Source organism: Coturnix japonica, chromosome 5 (assembly GCF_054131305.1).
Source record: "Coturnix japonica strain WE chromosome 5, WE-NBRP24, whole genome shotgun sequence".
In the NCBI taxonomy this organism is placed as follows: domain Eukaryota; kingdom Metazoa; phylum Chordata; class Aves; order Galliformes; family Phasianidae; genus Coturnix; species Coturnix japonica.
In genome coordinates, this window is record NC_140667.1 from 35,238,563 (window position 1) to 35,260,001 (window position 21,439).

General features: G+C 35.4%; 1 protein-coding gene across 23 annotated transcripts in view; it reads right to left on the reverse strand.

Annotated features, from left to right (window-relative positions):
- RALGAPA1 (Ral GTPase activating protein catalytic subunit alpha 1) overlaps window positions 1–21,439 on the reverse strand; it is a 106,138-nt gene that overhangs the window by 78,250 nt on the left and 6,449 nt on the right. For 22 of the 23 annotated variants that reach the window (XR_014946685.1, XM_085549148.1, XM_085549147.1 and 19 more), the window contains exons 2-15: window positions 17,852–17,962; window positions 17,267–17,316; window positions 16,194–16,251; window positions 15,533–15,576; window positions 14,204–14,381; window positions 13,101–13,216; window positions 12,743–12,881; window positions 7,704–7,912; window positions 7,120–7,359; window positions 5,108–5,299; window positions 4,492–4,629; window positions 3,279–3,427; window positions 2,057–2,186; window positions 1,113–1,350 (exon numbers count right to left, since the gene is read on the reverse strand). Coding sequence is in view for 22 of the 23 variants with exons in the window: in XM_085549148.1 (XP_085405274.1) it covers window positions 1,113–1,350; window positions 2,057–2,186; window positions 3,279–3,427; window positions 4,492–4,629; window positions 5,108–5,299; window positions 7,120–7,359; window positions 7,704–7,912; window positions 12,743–12,881; window positions 13,101–13,216; window positions 14,204–14,381; window positions 15,533–15,576; window positions 16,194–16,251; window positions 17,267–17,316; window positions 17,852–17,962 (1,992 nt within the window). In the remaining variant the exon portion in view is untranslated. Of the gene's footprint in view, window positions 1–1,112; window positions 1,351–2,056; window positions 2,187–3,278; window positions 3,428–4,491; window positions 4,630–5,107; window positions 5,300–7,119; window positions 7,360–7,703; window positions 7,913–12,742; window positions 12,882–13,100; window positions 13,217–14,203; window positions 14,382–14,733; window positions 14,861–15,532; window positions 15,577–16,193; window positions 16,252–17,266; window positions 17,317–17,851; window positions 17,963–21,439 lie in introns of those variants that run through there. The other variant, XM_085549140.1, reaches the window with a different exon arrangement.

Here is a 21,439-nt window from a genome sequence, read left to right on the forward strand (position 1 = left end):
ACAAACTCTCAAGGTCAACTGAAGAAAAAGAAAGTTTATTCAGCTGTCATGTAGCAGAAGAATAAAATGAAAGTGTGAAATGTCTGTGCCCAAGATGAGGAATTTGGAAACACATTAGATGTCTTTACTACAAACAACTTATGGTAACATTCGCTTTAAGATAGGGCATTGATTATTTCTCACTCACTAGTGAAGCAGCGAGTACCTTCCCTCAGATTTGAATAGAGAACCACATCAATTAGAATACAGAGAGATGAAAAAGTAGAATTAAAACCATACTTTTTCTCCATACTTATTACTCATCTTAAACATAATTTTGCCTCTTCCTATTAGATCTCAAAGCTCTTTTTAAAGAAGATCAGTATTATTACCCCTGTTTTACATAAGACTAAAGCAAGGCAGAAATCATTTCTCATGATGACATGCAGAAATTCAGTTTCTAATCTGGGAATAGAATCCAGGTTTTGCCAATGCCAATTCAACATTCTATGCATACGGACAGACTTTCTGTCTCAGCGGTAGCAATATCAGCAAGTAGCTACCCTCTATCCCCATGTTTTGTCCCACACCATTTTTTCTGCATCATATAGGAATCAGCTTAAAAATTGGTACCATTAATATGGTACTAGTATACTTCCACCTCAACAGTCAGCCACTTTGACAAAACTACATTCATCTCACATTTCACCTTTAATCAACATTCATAAGATTTCAGGATCAATGTTCCAATTACGCTTGCAATAGCCACTTACTACCCAGTTAATTGTCACCAGACGTGTAATCTTCACTAATTTCAAGGCATTATGATTAGGGACTCAACTATTTAATTGTCTTGATAACTGTAGAGAAGTATAACCCATGGTAGCATAACAATTCTGGTTTAATTCTACACACCTTTAAAAACTAAATTCTGTGAGTGCCTATTTGCTGAACTGAACATTTGCGGTAGAATTTTGTAGTAGTTATAAAAAGCAGCTTTATCTTAAAGGTGGTTATTTTAGGTGACAGAGATGCATAACTGTATACTAAAAAGACAGGATTAATGCTCTGTTGATGGTACATCTCATTAGTTCTGCACAGATTCTTATGATGAGTGTACAGTGTTGTCTTACCTTTGCCTTTGTGTTTTTTTTGCTTCTGCTCACTTAACTTATCCAATGGCAGATCACTGAGGTCCAGACTATACAGGTTTCTAGCTAACACTTTAGTTAGGGTCTCCATTGTCAGTGACCACTCAGTGGCCAGCTCTTCCCAGTATGTCAGTGATGACATGACAGACAGTAAGTCATCCCAAAGTTCTCGAGAGATGTACACATTTAGATTTGCTTTGATCCAAGCTACTATAAGAGTCTAAAAGAATAAAATGAGAAATGTTGGCTTGTCAGCAAAAGATGACAATATTCAAACATTATTGCTTAAAAAGGTACCTAACCCCCACAGAAATTTCTGTTCATTTCCTCACCACTACTCACAGACTTTTCATGAATAATCACGTATTACAGTAACACGTAATTATAGTAAATATAGTAAGATTTCACTATATTTTACATGTTTTGCCAGACAGTTTAATAACACTATTAGTTCTCATCACATTTGTAACTTTACTGTTCTTTTTTCTTTCCCCTACTAAAGAATCTGAGGACATTACAGATTTATAGAGAAGGTGTCATAGCAACATTTTGTAAATACAAAGTTTGAAATCACCTATTCTAGCTAATGGAATGGAATACAAAAATCAGTTCAATAGGCACAGATAGCACAGAAGACTGTGCTGACCTGAGCTAAAATTTTATTCTGCAACAGAATTGGGACTAAAATTGCATAAATTCCCAGTTAACTAATGAAGTGCATTTCTTTTTAATATCACTGCAGTGTGAAAATAATTATTAGAATGCCATTAATAATAGACAGTGTAAGATGTAGTCAGATGCTTAACCCACACCATTCACATTATCTGGATGATCAATGATTCAAGATAACAAATTAGTGAACAGTGGTCAATGTATCTTGGTTAAAATTAAGCTGAATTAATTAAATTGAATTTATGTTTAATTGCCTGGAAAAGAGGTCCTGCAAGTCTTCCCGCTAAAGTGGAGTTTTTTCTTCCTTGATACTGCAAGAAAGTTTGGGGTGGTATTTTCAGCACAGATTCAGTAACTCTGAGCAGCACAAGTAGCATTTGTTCCCTGCAAAGCAATATTAAACTTAGAGTCAGCAATTTGTTATATTTATGTATATACCAAGATACTTCTAAAGATAAGGACTGAGCTTGATTTTCTTAAATACACTGCAAACAACCTAACTTGGTTATTGTAATAGAATTATTATTATTATTTTAAATGAATGACAGGTTTTGGCAATGTAACTTTATCATAAATAACACTTCATTCATTATTCTAAGTGACACAGAATCTCCATCATCACAGTCCGGAGTCACTTCTTTAAAATGATGAGATACTGAGGAAGAAAATAGCAACTCGGTGGAATCTGTTTTCTGTTGCTTTTCCCTAGTTCCCCATTGGGTGTTACTTGTTTCCTCATGAGAGGAGACAAATTTTACATGACATATAAGGTACTTACCCAGGAGATACTAGTGAGAGACTGAATGCAAGTCAAGTTAAAATGGAATATATTAGCCATTTGACATCCCCTTGCTACTGCTTCCTTGTAATAGAGAATGGTGACAATATACTATCTCATTAGAGACAGTTATTTAAAAGAGAGGAAGAAATAATGTAGACTTGGTAGGAGGGTCTCTTGTTCCTGCTATGCAATTTAAACACTGGAATGGAACAACACAGTTAAATAGTGAATGGACTCTCAAATGAACTTCTAAAGCTGAAATTAATTGCAGATGAAGAGCAACCCATGTCTTGTTATAATAATTATCCAGACTTAACTGAGTATTTTTGTCTATTTTCAAATCAGACTGTGAAGCTACATACATGACTTCATTCTTAGAACACTGAAACATGAGGAAAACATCCTGTAAAAAAGGCATCACTAGCTACTTAATAGTAGTCCATGTACAACAGCTTATTTCTTTTTTTCTTTGAGGCTAAGCTGTCTCAAACTAGCTAGTGATGACCACTGGCTTTAGCAGAGGAGCTCACCAATTCCCCTTTGGCAAGTTGTTGGTGATGTTACAGTACATGTATTTATTGATTTAGAGAAACTGATTCGGACAGTCATTACTATCCTATTGTATTTACTAGCAAGAACGCTTCAATATTTATCTTATGAAATAATAACTTAAGATAAAAACATGAGCATTTTACCAAGTCTTCTTGTCCATTGTTACTTGAACTACCATGTGACGGTAGATATTAAGAATCCGTTTACACATATCAGTGTGTTCATCCAACAGAGTTTTAATTTCATTTGCAGGTTCAAGAAAGAATATGTTTGAAGAATTTATTATAAAAACCTGCAGGTAAAAAAAAAATGCAATGAGCTTGAAGCACTTTGATATTTTCAACAACACTGTTAATATTAATTGAATAAGACAAAATCCAGGATTAACAAAATCGGCTGCATATACACTGAGAAGTATAGATTTAAATACAAGCAAGTTTGATTTGATAATAAAACTACAAGACTCACTAATTTTAATGTTTTTTTTTGTGTGTGTGTGTAAAACATATTTGCATATCTTTGTTCTCCTTAATATATATTGTATATAATTATTTAATACAGTGGACAAAATGAGCCAGTGAAGAAATCTACTGCTTCATTACGTATAAAAGCTCCCCTGCAGGCCAGCAACTGACTAGTATAACATATGCTAAACTACTTGAAATAGTCCCATATAAACTACAAATGCTACCACAATTAACTGCTGTCAAGATTGATTGTTCACAAATACCACTTCCTAGATATTTACATTAGGAAGCCTGCCAAAGTACATGCCGGAGATAAGGAAATTCAAGTCTGTATGCTCAGAGCCAAAAGGATATAATTCTCATAATATGCAGAAATAAATGAAAAACACAGCCAAAGCAATTCTTAACGCCACTGACTATCTTTTGCTCCTTGTGAAGTGGAATGATATTATGTTAGCATTAAGCAGCAACAAGACAAAAAAAAGCATTATAGGAAATCCTTTTTTAGGAAATCCTTCAAACTGAAGAAATCTTAATTAGGATGGCCATTTATGTTATAAGTGTAAACCACAGAGTAGTAAACAGATACCTGTTTTGATTAGAATCAATTTTCTTCAAGATAGAAGAATATTATGAAGGTTGAAGTCATACACACAATTCTGTGAGTTTGTACATGTACATACTATACATAAAATGCACACATTTTACGTGATTATAAATGCATTTCAAAAACCCTCAAAACTCTTGACTGTTTCTAAAATAATTACCAAAATTCAGAGATGCTTTGGGATGAGATTCCTTTGTAAGAATACTATATTCCATTCTTTATGTACTGATATAATGAGTTTTACTACTAGAATGAAAATTAATTATCAAGTCTATTTCCTACCTGTAATACTGACTGCATTCCAGCTCGTACATTTTGCTCTTCAGTATCAACCTCAGATAGCTTATGCAAAGTCTCTTGGTAACAGCCATTTCTTGCCCAGTTTGAGTTCCTAACATGACTGGAGTTCATAGCTTTTTCCTGAAAAAGATTTTGCCCTTGAAGTTCACACTAATCTTTTGACAGGTATTTTGTTTTACATTTAAGAAAAAGTACATAATAATAAATAGTAGACAGACGTACCTTAAAGACAACATCACGTCTTAAACGGCTTGCAGGAATTATTTTCAAGTATCTGGTTAAATACATGCTATTTTCATCACTTTTTTATTTGTATATAGTTTGTATTCAGCTGAAAGCCTGCATACTTCATTACAAACCATATCTTGAAAGCAGTTTTTAAACTTTATGATTTTTTAAAATTGAACTAAGCACATTAAAAAATTACAGATAATGGAGCAAATTGGTAGCTCATACACACGCTATTAAATTACCATTGCTTCATTCCATTCCATTTAACATCAAGCCAAACCACATACAACCTGTTGAGTAAGCCACTGGGCCTCAGCCTCTGCCCACTATGCAAAAGATGCAAAAATAGTAGTCAACAATATTTTACCTCTTCTCTTTCTTTTGCTTTCTCTGATGAATTGCGATCTACAACATTTTCATCACAATCTACAGTTGCACATTGTATTACTTCTTCAGGTTCTTTCATAAATAAAGGCTTGTCTTCTTGCTGAATCCATTCCTGATATACCTTTACCACTTTCCTCATGGCAGCTGCTTCACATATTGGCAACAGAAATGCCTGGGAATAGAAAAAGAAACCAACAAAAACCCAGTTACAATACTTGAAAAATGGCTAAAACGGTGTGGCTTCAAGCTATATGTAGAGCTGAACAATTTTAAGTGTCAAGCGTATAAAGTAAAGAAACATCAAGATAAACTTCAAACTCACTTAAGCAGTGCTTTATAATAGGCAAGCTCTAAGGGATAAAAGGAAAAAAGAAGTACAACCACTGTAGAATCTTAACTAGCAAATTTCTCACAAGCCTACGTGTTAGCTCACTTTCTTCATCTGTAATGTGAAAGTGTGCAGGACAGGTGATAAAGAAAATGCTTTATCAAGACAACTTGAAAACTTCACTGCAGAAGAGATAGACATGAGAATCTGCAAAGGTGGATCTATTCAAAGTGTGGACTGCTGAAATTAAAGCCTAAATATTCATCAAAAGCGTGCAAAACAAATGAGTAAAAGTTTCTTCTACAATAACTTCCATTTAGAGCACTTGGAAGAGTAGAATTAAATAAGTTCTAAATAGCTAATAAAAATGCAAGCAACATTCATTTCTCATAGTCATATATCTTACTTTTATCTAAAAGAGATTCAGAGTAGTAGCCTTAAAACTAATGATTCACTGAAAAGACTTCAGAATTATTGTTTTCAAAAATCATGTATTTAGAGTCAGTGTAATGGCTGATTTCTGCCCTCTCCAGGATGTTTTATGTAACTCCTGTGCCTGTAATGAGTAGTCAGAGATCAGGAACTGTTAATATCAGGCAGGTTTCAACTAACTGTAAGCACATTTATCAAAGGCCATAACGACTGAACAGAACTTATAAAAGTAACGGATAAACTACACTAGCACACAGTTTTATGGAGTCTGCAGTGTGAATGTTGAAAACTCATTGACTATGCCTTCAAAGTGTACCCACTTGACACAAACAAGATGTTCTCCCTCCAGAAATGGAAGTGTAAAACAAACATCACACTAAAAATAATTGTGGGGGGAAAAAAAAAAACCTCAATCCCTGAGTAGCTTTTACCATATGGTAACTACTACTTTCTTCATTAATGTGTCCAGTTTCTTCAAAAATTCATCTCATTAAGAATATCAATTTCATCCAGAAATACTGGGATGTTTTTAATATTTAGTTTCCTGTTCTTTAAAGAAATCTACTTGCATTTCAACTGAAAGTTAGAATTTTTCTTAAATATTATTAGAAAAGCAGTTTCACCCTCACAGGGTATAAAGAAAGCCTATCTTCCATTAATCATCTTGGTTTGAACTCAAAGCTAAGTACCTTCGTATTACAAAGGAAGACTTGACATTCTGGCATATACTCTTAATTTAAATTTGTTTAGTAAAGTTTCCAGCTATAAAAAACTATTTTGAGTATGTTCAGCTTATGTGTCTGGTTGCAGAATCTGTTACCTTCTGTAGCCATCTGTCTCACTTTTCTGGAGAATACTGTCAAGGTAAGGTCATTTGACTGCTGCTAAAACAGATCTTGAACAGCTGCAGACTCCTAAAGCAGACTTATATTTATATAAGTTTGGTTGTGAGTTATAACAACTACAGGACTGAAGAGATAAAACATTCCTGTCAAACTGTAACGTCCAAGCTAAATTCTCTCAAGCTGGTAATCAAAGAAATAGAATTAGAAAAAGCAAGGTCTGAAGACTTTCTACATAAGAAGAAAAGTGAAATATCTTCTAATTCTTAGATATCAATGGCAAAATAATAAAAAATGTTCTAGTCGGCAAATACACTTGAAAAACATATGACATAACTATCACTTATAGTGCAATTTTATTTTTATTGTATTCTAAGGAAGGTTTTTTACCTGTCGAAAAATTTCAGTTAGAAAATTAACATTACTTCTTTTAGAAGAAAAGACTTTGCGGACAATTTCAATATCAGTTAAATGCTCTTCATCAATACTGCAGAGGCTAGAAGAGCTTGGTTCTCTCTCTGTTAAAGTACTTGTATTAGAGTGTGATTGTTCTGGCTCTGCATTTCTATCCTGCTTGTCAGCACTGTCATTTTTGCTGTCTTCTCTTGAAGCCATGCTAGCAGCTGCTCTCTGAAAGAAAAAATGAGTATTTCACAGTACATTTTAGTAATATAATTTGAATGGCACAATTTAAATCACGCAGAAGTACACTTTAAAACAGCACAGAGAATTCACGAAGAAGAACAAATATAAAATTCCTGCATTTCAAAGCTTTTACCTCTACTTGATTAAAATGTGAAAAGAAAAAAGAGCTACTGTGACTCCTTCTAAACTGAATTTGTAAGCAGATATGTTTTTTTTAGAAATTCCCTTTTTCAATTCTTCATTAATTATAATGACCAAAAGATTGCACGCTGCTGGCAATACTAGTAAGTGAAAAACATAAAAACAGGAAAATGCATATTTGCTTTCACCTGAATATTCTTTGGCACATTTTCACCTTCCATCCCAGGAATATGAGGTCCTGTATGAGGTTTTGGCTCAAGCCAGAAAGACACCAACCACCGAATGACAATAACACGAGCCTTAATAAAAGGTTCCTTCGTGCAATATATTGCCTCATTGGTTTCAGCATCTTTCTTAACCATTACATAGTGTGGCTTTGGTCTCATCTGTGGTATATCTGTAAAGAAAAACAACATTTTAAAATATATGCAAAGAGAAAGCTCTGTTTAACTGAAGCCATTCTACAATTCTGTATGTAAGAAATCTATGATGAATACACGTGAATGTTCAGAGATGCTGTTTCTTCATATTCACTGCTGAAGACGACATTACCAGTCATGCTGAAATAGCCACGATATAGATAATCCCAAAACTAGACCCTAAGGATTCAAAAGGCTATAATTTTCTCCTGGAGTGAAAACATATCTATAATTGAACAGACAGCAACAAGTTTTTTGCTATTCCAAAACCTTTAACTTTCATCTAGAAGTCATGTGTTGTATGGTCTTAAAGCCTTGCTTAAATTTTAAAAACATTTGCATCCTTTTCATGTTTTCAGCCTTATTTTTAATTTATATGCTATGTTTAACACATAAAGAGAAGTCTCAGTAAACTCACCCAAGAGCATAACTACTTCACACTTGAACTGAAAAGTACAAATGAGTTCTCTAAGTAGGAAAATAACCATTAACTAGACTAGAATACATCCTACACAAGAAAATGTTGTTCACATGTAATGCGAATTGTCTTTTTTTTTTTTTTTTTTGTAAATTCCTAAGAAGCGCTTACAGCTAAGTTATTAAGCAACAACTTATCTGTGATTCATACCAAATCTATGAACATTTAAGAGACTTGTTTAGTTTAATTTAATTCCCTACTACCAAATGTACCAGGTGAATCTGTGATAGTGTGAACACATGCAGTTCAGAAGCAATGCATCATCACATCTTCTAATGGAAACCCAGAAATATTTGTTTGTCTGCAGAAAACCACAGCTAAGCTATACAGATAGCAACAAAGGTCAACAGTTATTTACTGATGCCAATCCTAAAATCTAATCATAGCTACTATGGGAGAGCCTTAATTCCATTTAATACCACAATTCTATTGTACGATTTTGCCTGACTTTGCTGCCAGAGCAAGGGCACATGCACCTTCATCTGACTTAGCTGAAAGCTGATTCTAGAGGTACTAGCTCTCCCAGTAGCTTGTAAAGAATGTAATGATGCCCCATAGACTTACAATACTGCTCTGAAGGAAACTCTGTCTAATTCAGGGTTTATAACCTAAAATTCCCATATTCTGCGCCGTGACTTAGAATATTTTACACCTCCTGGTTCTCAACTCTTGCAGCAACAAAGATGCTCACAGTGCCACTAAAAATCATGAATGTAGTAGGAAAGAAAAAAAAGAAAGGGAGTAACATTTCTTACTAACTCAACTTAGATGGTAACCACAACTACAGTAAAAATGTTACCAAAATCTAAAAATGTGCTGGGGGTGGAGGGGAGAACTGTTTGTTTTTAAATGATGCATAAAATACAGCACAAGCACATGCATCAACAGCCCAATTAAATTCCAGACATATCTATACCTAGCTCAGAACTGAAAAATGTGATCTCACAACCTAATATAGGCTACAGAACAGGGCTATATAAAAATCAACATTCAGAAGCTTCTACAAAACTTCTGAATGTGAATGGTATTCCTGTGGGAATGGCGTGCCAACTTAATTTCACCTTTGCAGTGTGGAAAGGCAAGTAGGAGATCTGCTCTGATATAGTCAATGAAAATGCAGCTAAGGACTTAGGACAACAGGTGCCATCAAAGCACATCTTACTGCTGGTATTTCAGTATAACAGTTTTATCTGGGGATACAATGCAATCCCACATCCTGCCCAAAAGAGAAAGAAACAGAAAATGATGATCCTGTTCAGACATGAAGAGAGATGCATGGGACACTTAAGTTCCATAGTTTTACAACCTTTAGTAGGCCAAAAGTCAGTTCAAAAATGCAAGTGCTAAGATTCAAAGAAAATGTAAAGTAAAAGTTGTTCACCATCTGTATCTTCCTAATGTTAGGCTAGGATATTTTGGGAGATACAGTATTACTTCTTTTGGACTACTGATAGCGTCATTAAACCAGAAATAATAAATCTAGACAGCAGCAATGTAATAACTGCCTAGATAATAGCTGATTATCTTACAATAGACATAGAAACTTAGAGATGTTTGAAGTTTACAGGGACCCTACAGCAAAAGTTTCCCTGTTAATACTATAAATACACAAGACAACACCCAGCACCAGCACTGAGAATATTCAAGTTGATGCATCTCAATTTCCTTCCAAGAGACACATGCAAAAGCAGTGATAATCTCAACACAGCACTACTTATGTGAGGAATGAACACAAAAGATACCTTAAAATTAAATCCAATACTCTTAATGAAAGCATTGCTTTCAGAGGAAACTGCATGACTTGTACACCACACACATATGAATAAATATGAAAATTACAAATGCACAGAATGCTTTTAAACAGCTTTGAAAGTTTTTATTTACTACAAATACAGAAAAGTGTATCATTCTCATTTTACAGAAAGTAGCAACTTAATATCTAAAAAAAAATAAACATCTTCAACTGCAGCACATGTTAATGCACAGCCTATGAAAAAAATGTGCCTGGTATGTGCCTGGTAGAGCAATACTTAACAGCACAGAAAAAAAAAACAATAAAAAAATAAAAAAAAAAATCACTCTTCTGACATCTACTACACTCATTAGAAGGTGAAGGCTACAATCCCAGCTACACAGTAACAGCACCTGGATATTTGTTTCACTTTTTTTTGAAAACACCAGTACACATACAGTAAACACATCTTTGCAGTACACTGTCTCCTGTAACTTCACAGTATCTTCCCAAAACAGCCTCTCTATGTATTCCTCTCAACTATATTATGTACTGCAGCTGTTTCTCAAGCACATCCTCTGTCAATTAGTTCTTGCATTTTCACACTTCTGCAAGTCTTCAATGTATTTGCGAGGGCTCCATGTAAGGGCACAGACCTAAAATCAAAGCAAATCAGAAGCTTATTACACTGACTAAAACAATACAAGAAAATATTCCCTTCCCCAACTTTCCATTTTTCCTTTGTTTTGTTTAGTTTTTCCCTCCACTCTGGGCATGTAGTGTGAGCTTATGCCAAGAGGACAAGTTTAATATGGGGCAGAAAATGAAAAGACTCCAAGAATTTGCAGGATGCATATTAGCTTCTTGTAGCTGAATATGCATTTCTGTAACTGATATGTATCTGAAAATCTTGCTTAAGGAAATCATTATTCAATATATCACCTCCAATAAAGCCCAAGAAGTAATGATTGCTTAGTAAAACTACTGGTTTCATTTGTAACCTCATGATTTTTCCTACATTAAATATAAAGCTAGCAGCATAAAAGCACACGTTTTATCAGCATGCTCAGTGTCCAAGCTTTTGCTGTTTTCTGATTGTTTTCGATTAGGGTAGGGGGAGGAATGCCAGAGAAGAATTTCAGAAAGGAAAATTTCTATTCCACTTACCAGTGTTTCTGTTGCCTCTCTTACTGTACTCTTCCTCAGTCTGCTTCTGACTTTGCACAGCTTAAGGCATTGACAGTCTTGGAGATCTGTGTTAATTTTTTTTTTTCTTTTCCATTGTCCCAAGGCCTTGCAGGTTTCTTGTTTATAGCTCACAGGAAAAGAAAGGACTACAGTAGGACTTCTGTGGAAGAATCAGTCAAGACCTCCATAGAAAGAAATATAGCTTCCACATTTCTTCTTCCAAGATATCAAAGCAGCAGCAGCACTTGCCGTGATTTCATTAGTGAGGCCATTCAGTATCTTCAGACAACTCTTGTTCCACAATTGCTTATGACAGGATTTACAATGTTCCTTTTCCCCCTATGTGAGAAGGTCCACCATTTGTGGAAACACCCATCTCAGGTTTTAAAAGAAAATCATACAACTTGCTGACAGACCCAAGTGCAACTGACTTTGTTACACGTCTAACTTCTGTGATGCTAACAGGCTTTCTACAGGTTATGCAACAGTGACTAGTTTTAAACATGGGAGGCTGCTAATGTAGTATGTGTACCTCCACAGAAAGCCATAATCCACATACAGAATGGTAATAGAAAGACCTTTTCAGCATACTTCCCCACAGCTTGATTTTAGAATATGGAATGGTGGCTAGAGAGGTTACTACTAATCCTCATGAGATACTGCATCAACAGCCAAGAGAAGTGGCGCTGTGCACATATTATTCAGGCAATGAAACAGTATCTAAAAGCCAAAGCAGATTACATTGCTTTGTTTGCTTACTGTTTGTGTGTAGGTGGATATAAACCTGAGATAGCAAAGTAAGGATATGCAAACAACATTCTAGTTAAGAATGAGTTAAAATCTATACAAAATACTAGTTGGGTTTGCTAAGTAAAAACCTAGAATTTCAGTTTTTATATGGGAGATTAATTTGGACCTTGCTAAAACTTAAGACTGTTAAAAATCTACCTTCTTCCTCCTAACGCAAGCTCATGACAAGAGTACAGCTAATACAGAAATAACTAACTTTGCCCTGACTGAACTCTTGAACAAGCATGGTATGATCCAAATGTGTTTCTTTATCCGCACTGTATGGATAAAGTCAGCATCCCCAAAGAGCAGAACTTCTCTTGTCTTAACATAATTAGTTTCTCTTCTGAACGTAACAACCGAGGTCACATTAAAAAATTGTTTTGCAACACCTGAGTTGCGTTAATACATCAAGACTGGCAGAAATTAATGAAGGGATCAAATGCTTCACACACAGATGATTGAAAACCATGAATCAGAAGCCACAATGTGCCCTTTCATAAGAAATATTGAGCATGAAGAACATTCTCTGAAGCATAACTCAAGCAAGAAACTGCTTTGCCATGCTCTTTATTAGAGGAAATGTAATGATTAAGTGCTTCATCAGTTGCATAGACTCACCAAGTATAGGGTTATATAAGCTGGTCTCCTTACAGATGTTTGGGAAAATAGAAGGTAAATAGTATTTCTTAAAATTTGAGAATAAAAATGAAAATCCCTTTTCCTGGTTTTCTTTGTTCTTCCATTCTAAACTCTTAACCTTAAAAACAAAAGAAAATAATTGAAATTAAGTAAACATCTAAAGGAAAAAGACAGCTGAAGAAATTGTCCCTTTATACATTATTTCCATGAAACAATATCATTTTTATATACATTTGCAGTATACAGAATGCTAACAGTGCCTTTTTTTTTTTTTTTCTGTTGGACAAACAGATGTTAATTGTTTCATGTTTATTTGCCTGAAAGCTACAGAACGTACCTGAATTACCATGTATTTCAAAAGCGCTTCCAAGAAATAGCTTGTTAAGTCTTCTTGTCCTTTATCTCCTGATTGAGGAGGAACAAGTGGAGTGATTTCCTCTATAGTCACTTGAGCTATCAAAGAATATTAATAAGAACTTAAAAATCGGATCTACATTTATATGACTTCAATATAAATATCTACCAAGAATCCAGAAGAGAATTAAATTCTCCTTACATACCTCAGAATTTACCTGCTAAGACCCAATTTCTCCGAAAGGCATAATCATAATCAATATTTTGAAACTTATGCTAATAATGAAGAGCATAGTGTTTGTATTTCACAAATGTCAACACTTTTTTTACACCTACATTTTCTTCATTTAGCCATTCATCGGTTACATCAAATAAAGTTTTAGTTTTATACTTCCTTTGCCTCTAAGTGAAGCTAGATAGGTGTTATCTTTCTCTTGGTCCTGCAGTAAGATTTCAGTCTTCCTACTCTGCAGTTCTATGCTGCCTACACAGCTGGATTTCTTCCTTCTTTCTTATGTCTGCATACATGAGACAACTCCAAAACAGGGCTTAAAGTAACTTACATCTCCAGAGCTAACCTGTCAGGAAATTCAGCAGCTTAAGTCAGCTATCTTTCTGAAAATTTAACTACCAACCAAGAGACTCTGTTTGCTCCTATAAGTAATGCTTGTGTCAGCTATAAAGCATTAGGTAGAAGTGGGAAGAAAAGCAACAGCACTTTCTACTCAGAGGAATAAAGTACTTTGCTTCTTATTCACATTCATCTTAATACACAGTCAAACTGTGCAAGCAAAATGCACAGTTTGCACACAAGACTACTCAATTTCAATTCATGGATAAATCTGAATTCCTACAAAAGGTATATGCACTGAATTACGAAGTAAGAATTTTCCCCAAAACTACAATTAACTGATACTTTCTGCTAAAGTGAACAGCTGAAAATAAACTTGCCATGAAAACAATCATAAGAGAAACTTATCTCTATATTCTATCGATTAGGGAAAATAACAATCCTCGCTTTAAAAATTTCTGATCATATCAATTATTTGGGGGAAAAAATATGAGTAATTTTACCAAATTACTTACTTTCTTGAACATTAAGAGGAGGGTTAATGAGATTATCTAGTGTTCTGGGACCATATTCAGATTGTGGTGATGAAAATCCAGGAATTAAGCAAGAAAACATCCATAGTTGTTCTTTACTACAGTTATTCTGAAGTGCCTGCAGCCACAGCAGAAAGAGACGCACACCCTCTCGACGTATCTGAAATGAGAAAATGGAACAAGGGAACAAGTTAACTTGGACCAAAACAATTCTGTGCACCCTGGAGGGAGGAGGAAAAAGAGAAGGGTGGAAAAGATGAGAACAGACAGCATAACCACCACCAGAGACAAGCTAGCAATCTGCAGGTCCTGCTGAAATGCAAGCCCCACTGAATGTCTTTCACAGTGCTTTCCCAGAAAGAAGAGGAAGAAAACCAATGTACACCTACTCACTTACTTAATAGTGTGAGATGCCATCTAAATTCTTAAGAAAATAAGTAATATCATAAGGTCTCAAAATAGATTTGTGAATTGTAATAGCAGAGTGACAGTTTTGCTGTAGCAGGACTCACAGAATCACATAATTGTGGGAATTGGAAGGGACCTCAGGAGATCATCTTGCTCAACCCCTTGCCAAAGCAAGTTTCCTTAAGTATGTTGCACAAAAAAGCGTTCAAACGGGTTTTGAATATCTCCAGAGAAGCAGACTCCACAGCATTTCTGGGCAACTTGTTCCACTGCTGCTGGCCTCAAGGTAAGAACTTTTTTCTCATGTTGACATGGAACTTCCTGCATTCCAGTTTTTGCCTGTTGGTCCTCATCCGGTCACTGGGCAGCACTGAAAAGAGCCTGGCCTATGCCCTTGACACCCACCCTTTAGATATTTATACTCCTACCCTTTTTCATTCCATCTTCAAGTAATGGGATAGAGATCCAGAACAGCTCTCACACTGGAGGACTTCAAGACCAGAAAGCTTGAAGATGGTTTAGAGAAGTGGCACAGCTGCTTACTGCGGTACCAAAACCACATGGACAACCATTGCTATTTTACTACCCACTAGCATCTTTGACCTAGGTAATTCTCTAAGACAACCAGAGCCTCAACAACGAACAGTTAAGGCTTTCTTCTGCTTTAATACTAAACTCTTCAGTTATTTGCATACATTCTTAAAATAGCTATCCTACTTAAGCACATTACTACTGTCAACAGTTCTACTGAAATTAAAACATTGACTAGAAGTGATTACTTCATGGCACATAACTCATGACCTGATTCTCACTAATATGATTTTTCCATTAAAATTCACCTTTACATTTCTATTTTTAAGTATTTGAGACAAAATTAAATAGTATGCAACTTTTTTCCAATACCTTTAATGAATTTCCAGTATGAAGAAGCTTCTTTAAAATCAACCCTGAAAAGAAAAAAAAAAAATTTCTTAATTTCTTTGTTAAGATGTCAGAGTTCTCGGTCGGACTTGATAGCATCTTTTAAACAAGTCCTTGGCAACCTCCATTTTAATCTTGGTGAACTTGTTACCTTCAGGCAACTCTCTCAATGCCAGAAGGAAAAAAAAGATCACCTCTCACAGCTTCCTTGTGACATAGAACATCTTCCCTAAAGGATTTTTGGGGAGGTGGGGGAGGTGTACACTGAACATAAATGATTTTTACATCATTAATATAAGTAAAGCCAGAGTTACCCATTTACAAATATAGATCTCCCCCATTTTTTTCCATCTATTACTATATGAAAATTGGAAAATTACTTTACAGAGCAGCTGCAGCTGTCCACTTACCCTTGTTCTTTCCCAACCACTGTTAAATTTCTGAATTCTCAGGTAGAAGAGTATCTCACGTTGTTACTTTTTGTTGTTTCATTTCTCTCCTCATCTACTCTTCCCTTTCCCTACCTTGCTAATGTTTCAAGACCTTAATCCCTGCCATGGCACTTAAAAGTTCCACTAAATCAGAAGCACAAACTCCTAACAGCTACTGCTAAAAAAATGAAAATTAAAAAAGATAAACTTACCAATACTATGAAATTGCCATCTCTGATGAATCCTTTCTGGAAGGAGCTGCAATATTTTCTACAAAAACAAAAAACAAAAGCAGAACCCACAGACCTACATTGTAGATATCATATTCAGAAGACTAAACAGCACTCTTACAAGAGTCATGGATCAGTTACCTAAAGGTTACTTCAGAAAATTTCAACACTACTTTCCCTGGAAACATCACTGTCCTTTCCATAGAATCCCATTCCTAAAGCTAAAAAGCCCAAAGGCTCTAATATACTGTCTGGCACATTCTGCAGATTTCAGATGTTGCTGCCATTTATCTAGCTTCACTGACTGTTGGCAGCACAGGGAATGCAATGGGATGAGCATCTGCCTCAGTTGCTCTCATTCACAACAGTTGTATTAGGCTTCCAAAGCACAGCTCACCTAATAACCCCTAGGCAACAACCAATAAATAAATAAATCAATCAAACAGCTCTTTTCAGATTCACTCTCTTCTATACAGCAAACCTTACAGTTGTAAGCAGCAGCGTACTTCATAAGCAAACAAAAAACAACAAAAAACCTCTTGAATCTGTTTTCAACCATATAATCAGCATTCAGCAACTTTCTGTTTTAAATATGCTTGAAAAGAAAAACCCTGATTACATAAGTAGAAATTTTGATTGAAACAAAAAAGGCAAAAATGCGGCCTTCTAAGTTATTTCTAAATTATGATCTCTCATCAGAATCGGTCTGATTTAAATTGGGTAGATTCTAATTCATATTAAGGAAGTGAAGCAATGTGTTTGGTAAGGATATTGTGAAACGCTATTTTGAAAACCAAACTATGAAAGGGATCTATGTAGGCTGGTTCTACAGCACAAAGAACCATCACCAAAAGCTTGGGAACATTTGCTGAAGATGTTTTTTCCAGTTAAGACACTTTCCTGCGAAAATTCAAGTTAACTCTAAGCTAAAGGAAAAGGGAATGCAGTTCAGCATGAAGCATATTTCTAGGGGACTGAAGGATAGCTACTGCTACTATTCAACAGGACTTCATTAAAAACCAAAAATGTATTAAGGAATACTGAAGTTATCTTACCTCAAAAATAAAAAGAATAGAATCTAATTCTTCTCTCTGAGACTTGTGACCTAGATGCAATTAAGAAAACACCAAAGCAGAATTTAAAGAATGCTGAAGAAGATTCTTAGACTACAAAACAAAAATATGCATTTCTACAACCAATAATTCTTTTGTAATCCTTCTGCAAAAAAAAAAAATATATATATATATATACACACATATATCCTTTTGTTATAATTTATAATATTTATAATTTATATAATTTATGAACTACATTTTGTATAACTTTCTGTTTTAGCATCAGTAGTTGGCAGTGATTGAGTTATACACCATCTTATGAAGTAAAGCTTCCAATGACTCTGAAGAACACAAACAGCCTAACATCTAAAGAATTCCCATTTCTCAATATTTCAAAAACAGCCATTGGAGAATAAACTCTCCTTCCTCAAACCCCACTGCAGGCATATTTAATTACTCTGCCTTTATTTGCCACATTCGTGTTTATACATATTCCTGCATCCCTATATAGTATGTCCTATATATCCCTATTACATATATCACAGAAGCACAAAGACCAAAAATCATTCTATTTGAAATACTCACCTTTTTGTTTCAGACCTACTTCAATAGTCACAAAGTTTTCAAAGAACACATAATATATATGTGAGAAATGTAGATCAAAAAACTGTTTGAGATCGATTGACTCTGCATTCTCTGAAAAACAGAACAGAAGATATTCATTTTCTCTAATATTCAGTCACCTCCAGTATACCATTATCCTATAGGCAGAAAAGGAGAATTAAAATATGAAGTAATTATTGGTAAAGAAATGTTTGAAGTTTCCACACTTTTAAAGTAAAGCTAATGAAATTAAAATAATAACTGCATGCCAAAATTTAAAACAGGAAGCAGCATCTCCTTTCATATACACTTGCATAGCAGCGGCATCGGCAAACCCCAGCAGGGAATCAGAATTCCATGAAGACTAGCCCTGTACAGGTGAATCTTGGTTTAACTGGTAATTCACTAGAAATAAAGCTACCTGACTGCTCCCAGTCTGCATAACAGAAAGACCATCTCTGTCATCCGTTGTTATCAGCAGCAACTACCAGACACAACTATGCTTAGTGGGAGGAGAGTAAGCAAGGACCACCTCTGCTCCTTAGAGAAACATTTTGGGAGGAAGCAAGTGGCAGCTCGTGATTCCCACTGTTGCTCCCCCCTCCTCCCCTCCCAAGCTTCAGACATGCCAGCTTCGTTCATTGCCCCAGGCTCCTTTGATTGTGGTGCCTCTGGAGATGAGATGCTGGTAACTCTGGATATCTCTGAGGTTGAAATGTTGTGGTGAGGGTAGAAAGAGTGTGCTTTCCTGCCTTCTGCTGTATAAACAGGAAAGTTTACCAACTGAACAGTCAGTTTTCATTTCCCCCATTACTGCAGTGACTCTCCACAGGTACAGCTGGCACTACGGTGAAGCTCTCTGCCACTACTCCATTCTCTGAATAAATACAGCAGACATTCCATTCTACTTAGGTGGTATTTATATGTTTAATTACCACATAAGTAGGCGTCAGTCACCTCAGAACAATAGGAGCATTGCTTGGCTTGTATTGTTACCATTAACACCTGAACAGCACCTCCAGAAGCCTACCTCCCAAATACACCCATCCCTTGGAAGAGGATAATGCAAGTCAAAAGCTCCCTAAAGTCACAACTTTTCTATAAAACCCAGCTCACCCTCATTTCTTCCTAAGATCACATTCAACAACACAGACAAAATAAGTTGCTGGAATTCATACAGATAGTAAGCACTGAGTGCTTGCAGTAAGTGCTATTGCTTTAGGATGCAAGAAAATAAGGACAACTGAAACATTTCGTTCACTATTATCTTTCCGATCAATTAAAAATACAGATTTTCAGTCCCATCATCTTAAACCATTTTCTTCAACTCCAAGCAATTTATTTGTCTTTCTCCATGATCTCCCAAGGTATCTGGAATGCTCCACAAAGAGATAAAAAACATTTCCACTACAAGAAGCACACGCGTGTCCTTTTCATCCAGCCTTGAACTGGGAATTAGCAGGAAGCCGCTTGTCTGCTTTGGCTGCTTAAAACCTTCCTGCCTTTCTGAGAGAGATGTAACCTTGTGGGATTACACAGAAACAAGCTTTTTCATTTAAAATTTCTTTCATTTAAAATTTATATATATTTAAACGAAAGAACTTTGCATTCTCTCACCACAGCTTCATGCAGCTAACATAGACTAATGTATTCCTTCCTCGTGCTCTCAGTGCTCATGCCCAGATGGGGGGAAAAAAAACAACTAAACAAAAAAAACCAAATCCTCAAAAATAGACCTGGCACCATTTAAAATAGAAAAGCTTATCAGAACAGGAAAGGAAAAACAGGACAACACCTATTTCCGTATTCCAAGAATGTAAAAACCAAAGCTTAGACTGTACAAAAAAATAGTTTTAATGCACTGAAATCCAGATTTGCATCCTCATTCACAAAAGCTCTGACAAGAAAATGCTGTGTTTTCTTCATGCTTCACAGTAAGAGTAAACATGGATTTTTTTTTGACTGCTGAGTTTTCCCTCACTACGACCTAAAAACTGACACAAATGTGATCTCCGCATTAACTGTGTTCTGTGGTTCCTTCTTATCTGCTTTTCTATTTGTCTCTTGGTTCTGCGGGCTTTTTTTTTTTTCTTGCTTTTTTAGAGGGAGAAAGTTGCATTTCAGCACACAAGTGACACCTCCTCTGTCCTTCCTTCACCTCCCTCCTACTAAGCTTATATGAAAGTGGCTTTTGTTTTCTAGGCCCAGAATTAAGAAAGTAAGTTAGTTTTCCTGGCTGAAATTGCAGAAGTTGTATTCCCTTCATGGAATTTTGTTCTATTTTGATAAATGACACAGAGAAACAAATCTTGGATTATATCCAAGATATCTGTATGAACCTCATTATAAGAAGAGTCAAGTACCCAATACACTGGAATTTTTATTTCCATTAAATTGATTGAAACCTGCAGTTCTACTATTCCCCATCTTATAGACTAGAGCTGCAGCAGAGAATAAATAAAATAAAATTAAAAAAATTCACTAAAACAAAACTGTATCAAAAAACTCCACATCTCTACCATCAATTTCTGTGCTTAAACGTGATAATATTTTTAGGAACTGCTTGCACTCATTTTCTGTCAATTCTTCTTCAAGGAACTTGTTTTTTGTGTCTTTTCAAATGGCCAACTCTTTTGCAAGTTACTTGTTCAAAACTTTCCAAAGGTTATAATCTTCAAGTAACCCAGCAAGGCATGCAAAACTTAGGAAAAATTAGATTCCAAGCCTGATTCTGCTAAAACACTGCTTTGAAGGTTGCTCCAGTGCTTTACTTATTGTTTAATTATCAGTACATCCCTTTTTAACAGGGAATAATTTGCAGTCATGTAAGTAATCCAGTATTTTAATAAAAACATCCATTAATATTACACATTTGAAGATGATATATAAGCATATCATACTTAGAATTACAGCACAGAAGAGCTTAAAAAAAGCCCACAAAACACAACAAGCCATCATTTCATCAGATGTAAAATATGAAACAGAAAAAGCAGATTTTTACTGTACATTTAAACTTGTACAGGCTCACCTAAGCACAATCCTAGAAAGTTTCTAATTTCACACATGCAACACCCCAATCCATCCCAATGCAGAGGGTGACCTCTGTGAGCTTTAATTTACAGCATAAACAACCATCATTCCCCACCTTGTTTTAAACATATTACAGTAAAAATTATGACAAAGTAGTCCACAGTATGTATTATAAATTTATAAGCGAATTTGCAAGAGAAATGCATGTTACTGTTTAGAAGATTGCCTCTGTATGAGATTAAAATGATCTCAAATACGTAAATATTCATTTTCTGCACAGGACAGAACTTTGACAGTAAACAATCAAAGTGCTGGACTTAAAGCCAGAACAACAGAAAACCCACGCAGACCTTAGAAAGACACTGTTTCTGAAGAGAACATGAACATTCCCCATCTACACACAGCACAGAAATTTACCATAGCAGTTCATGGAATAATCAACACCATTACCAATCAAGTTGCCATTAGCTTTATGTTTGATTGTTAATAGCATGTACACAGCAGACAGTATAGCAAAAGCATTACCCAGAGACTTGGTGC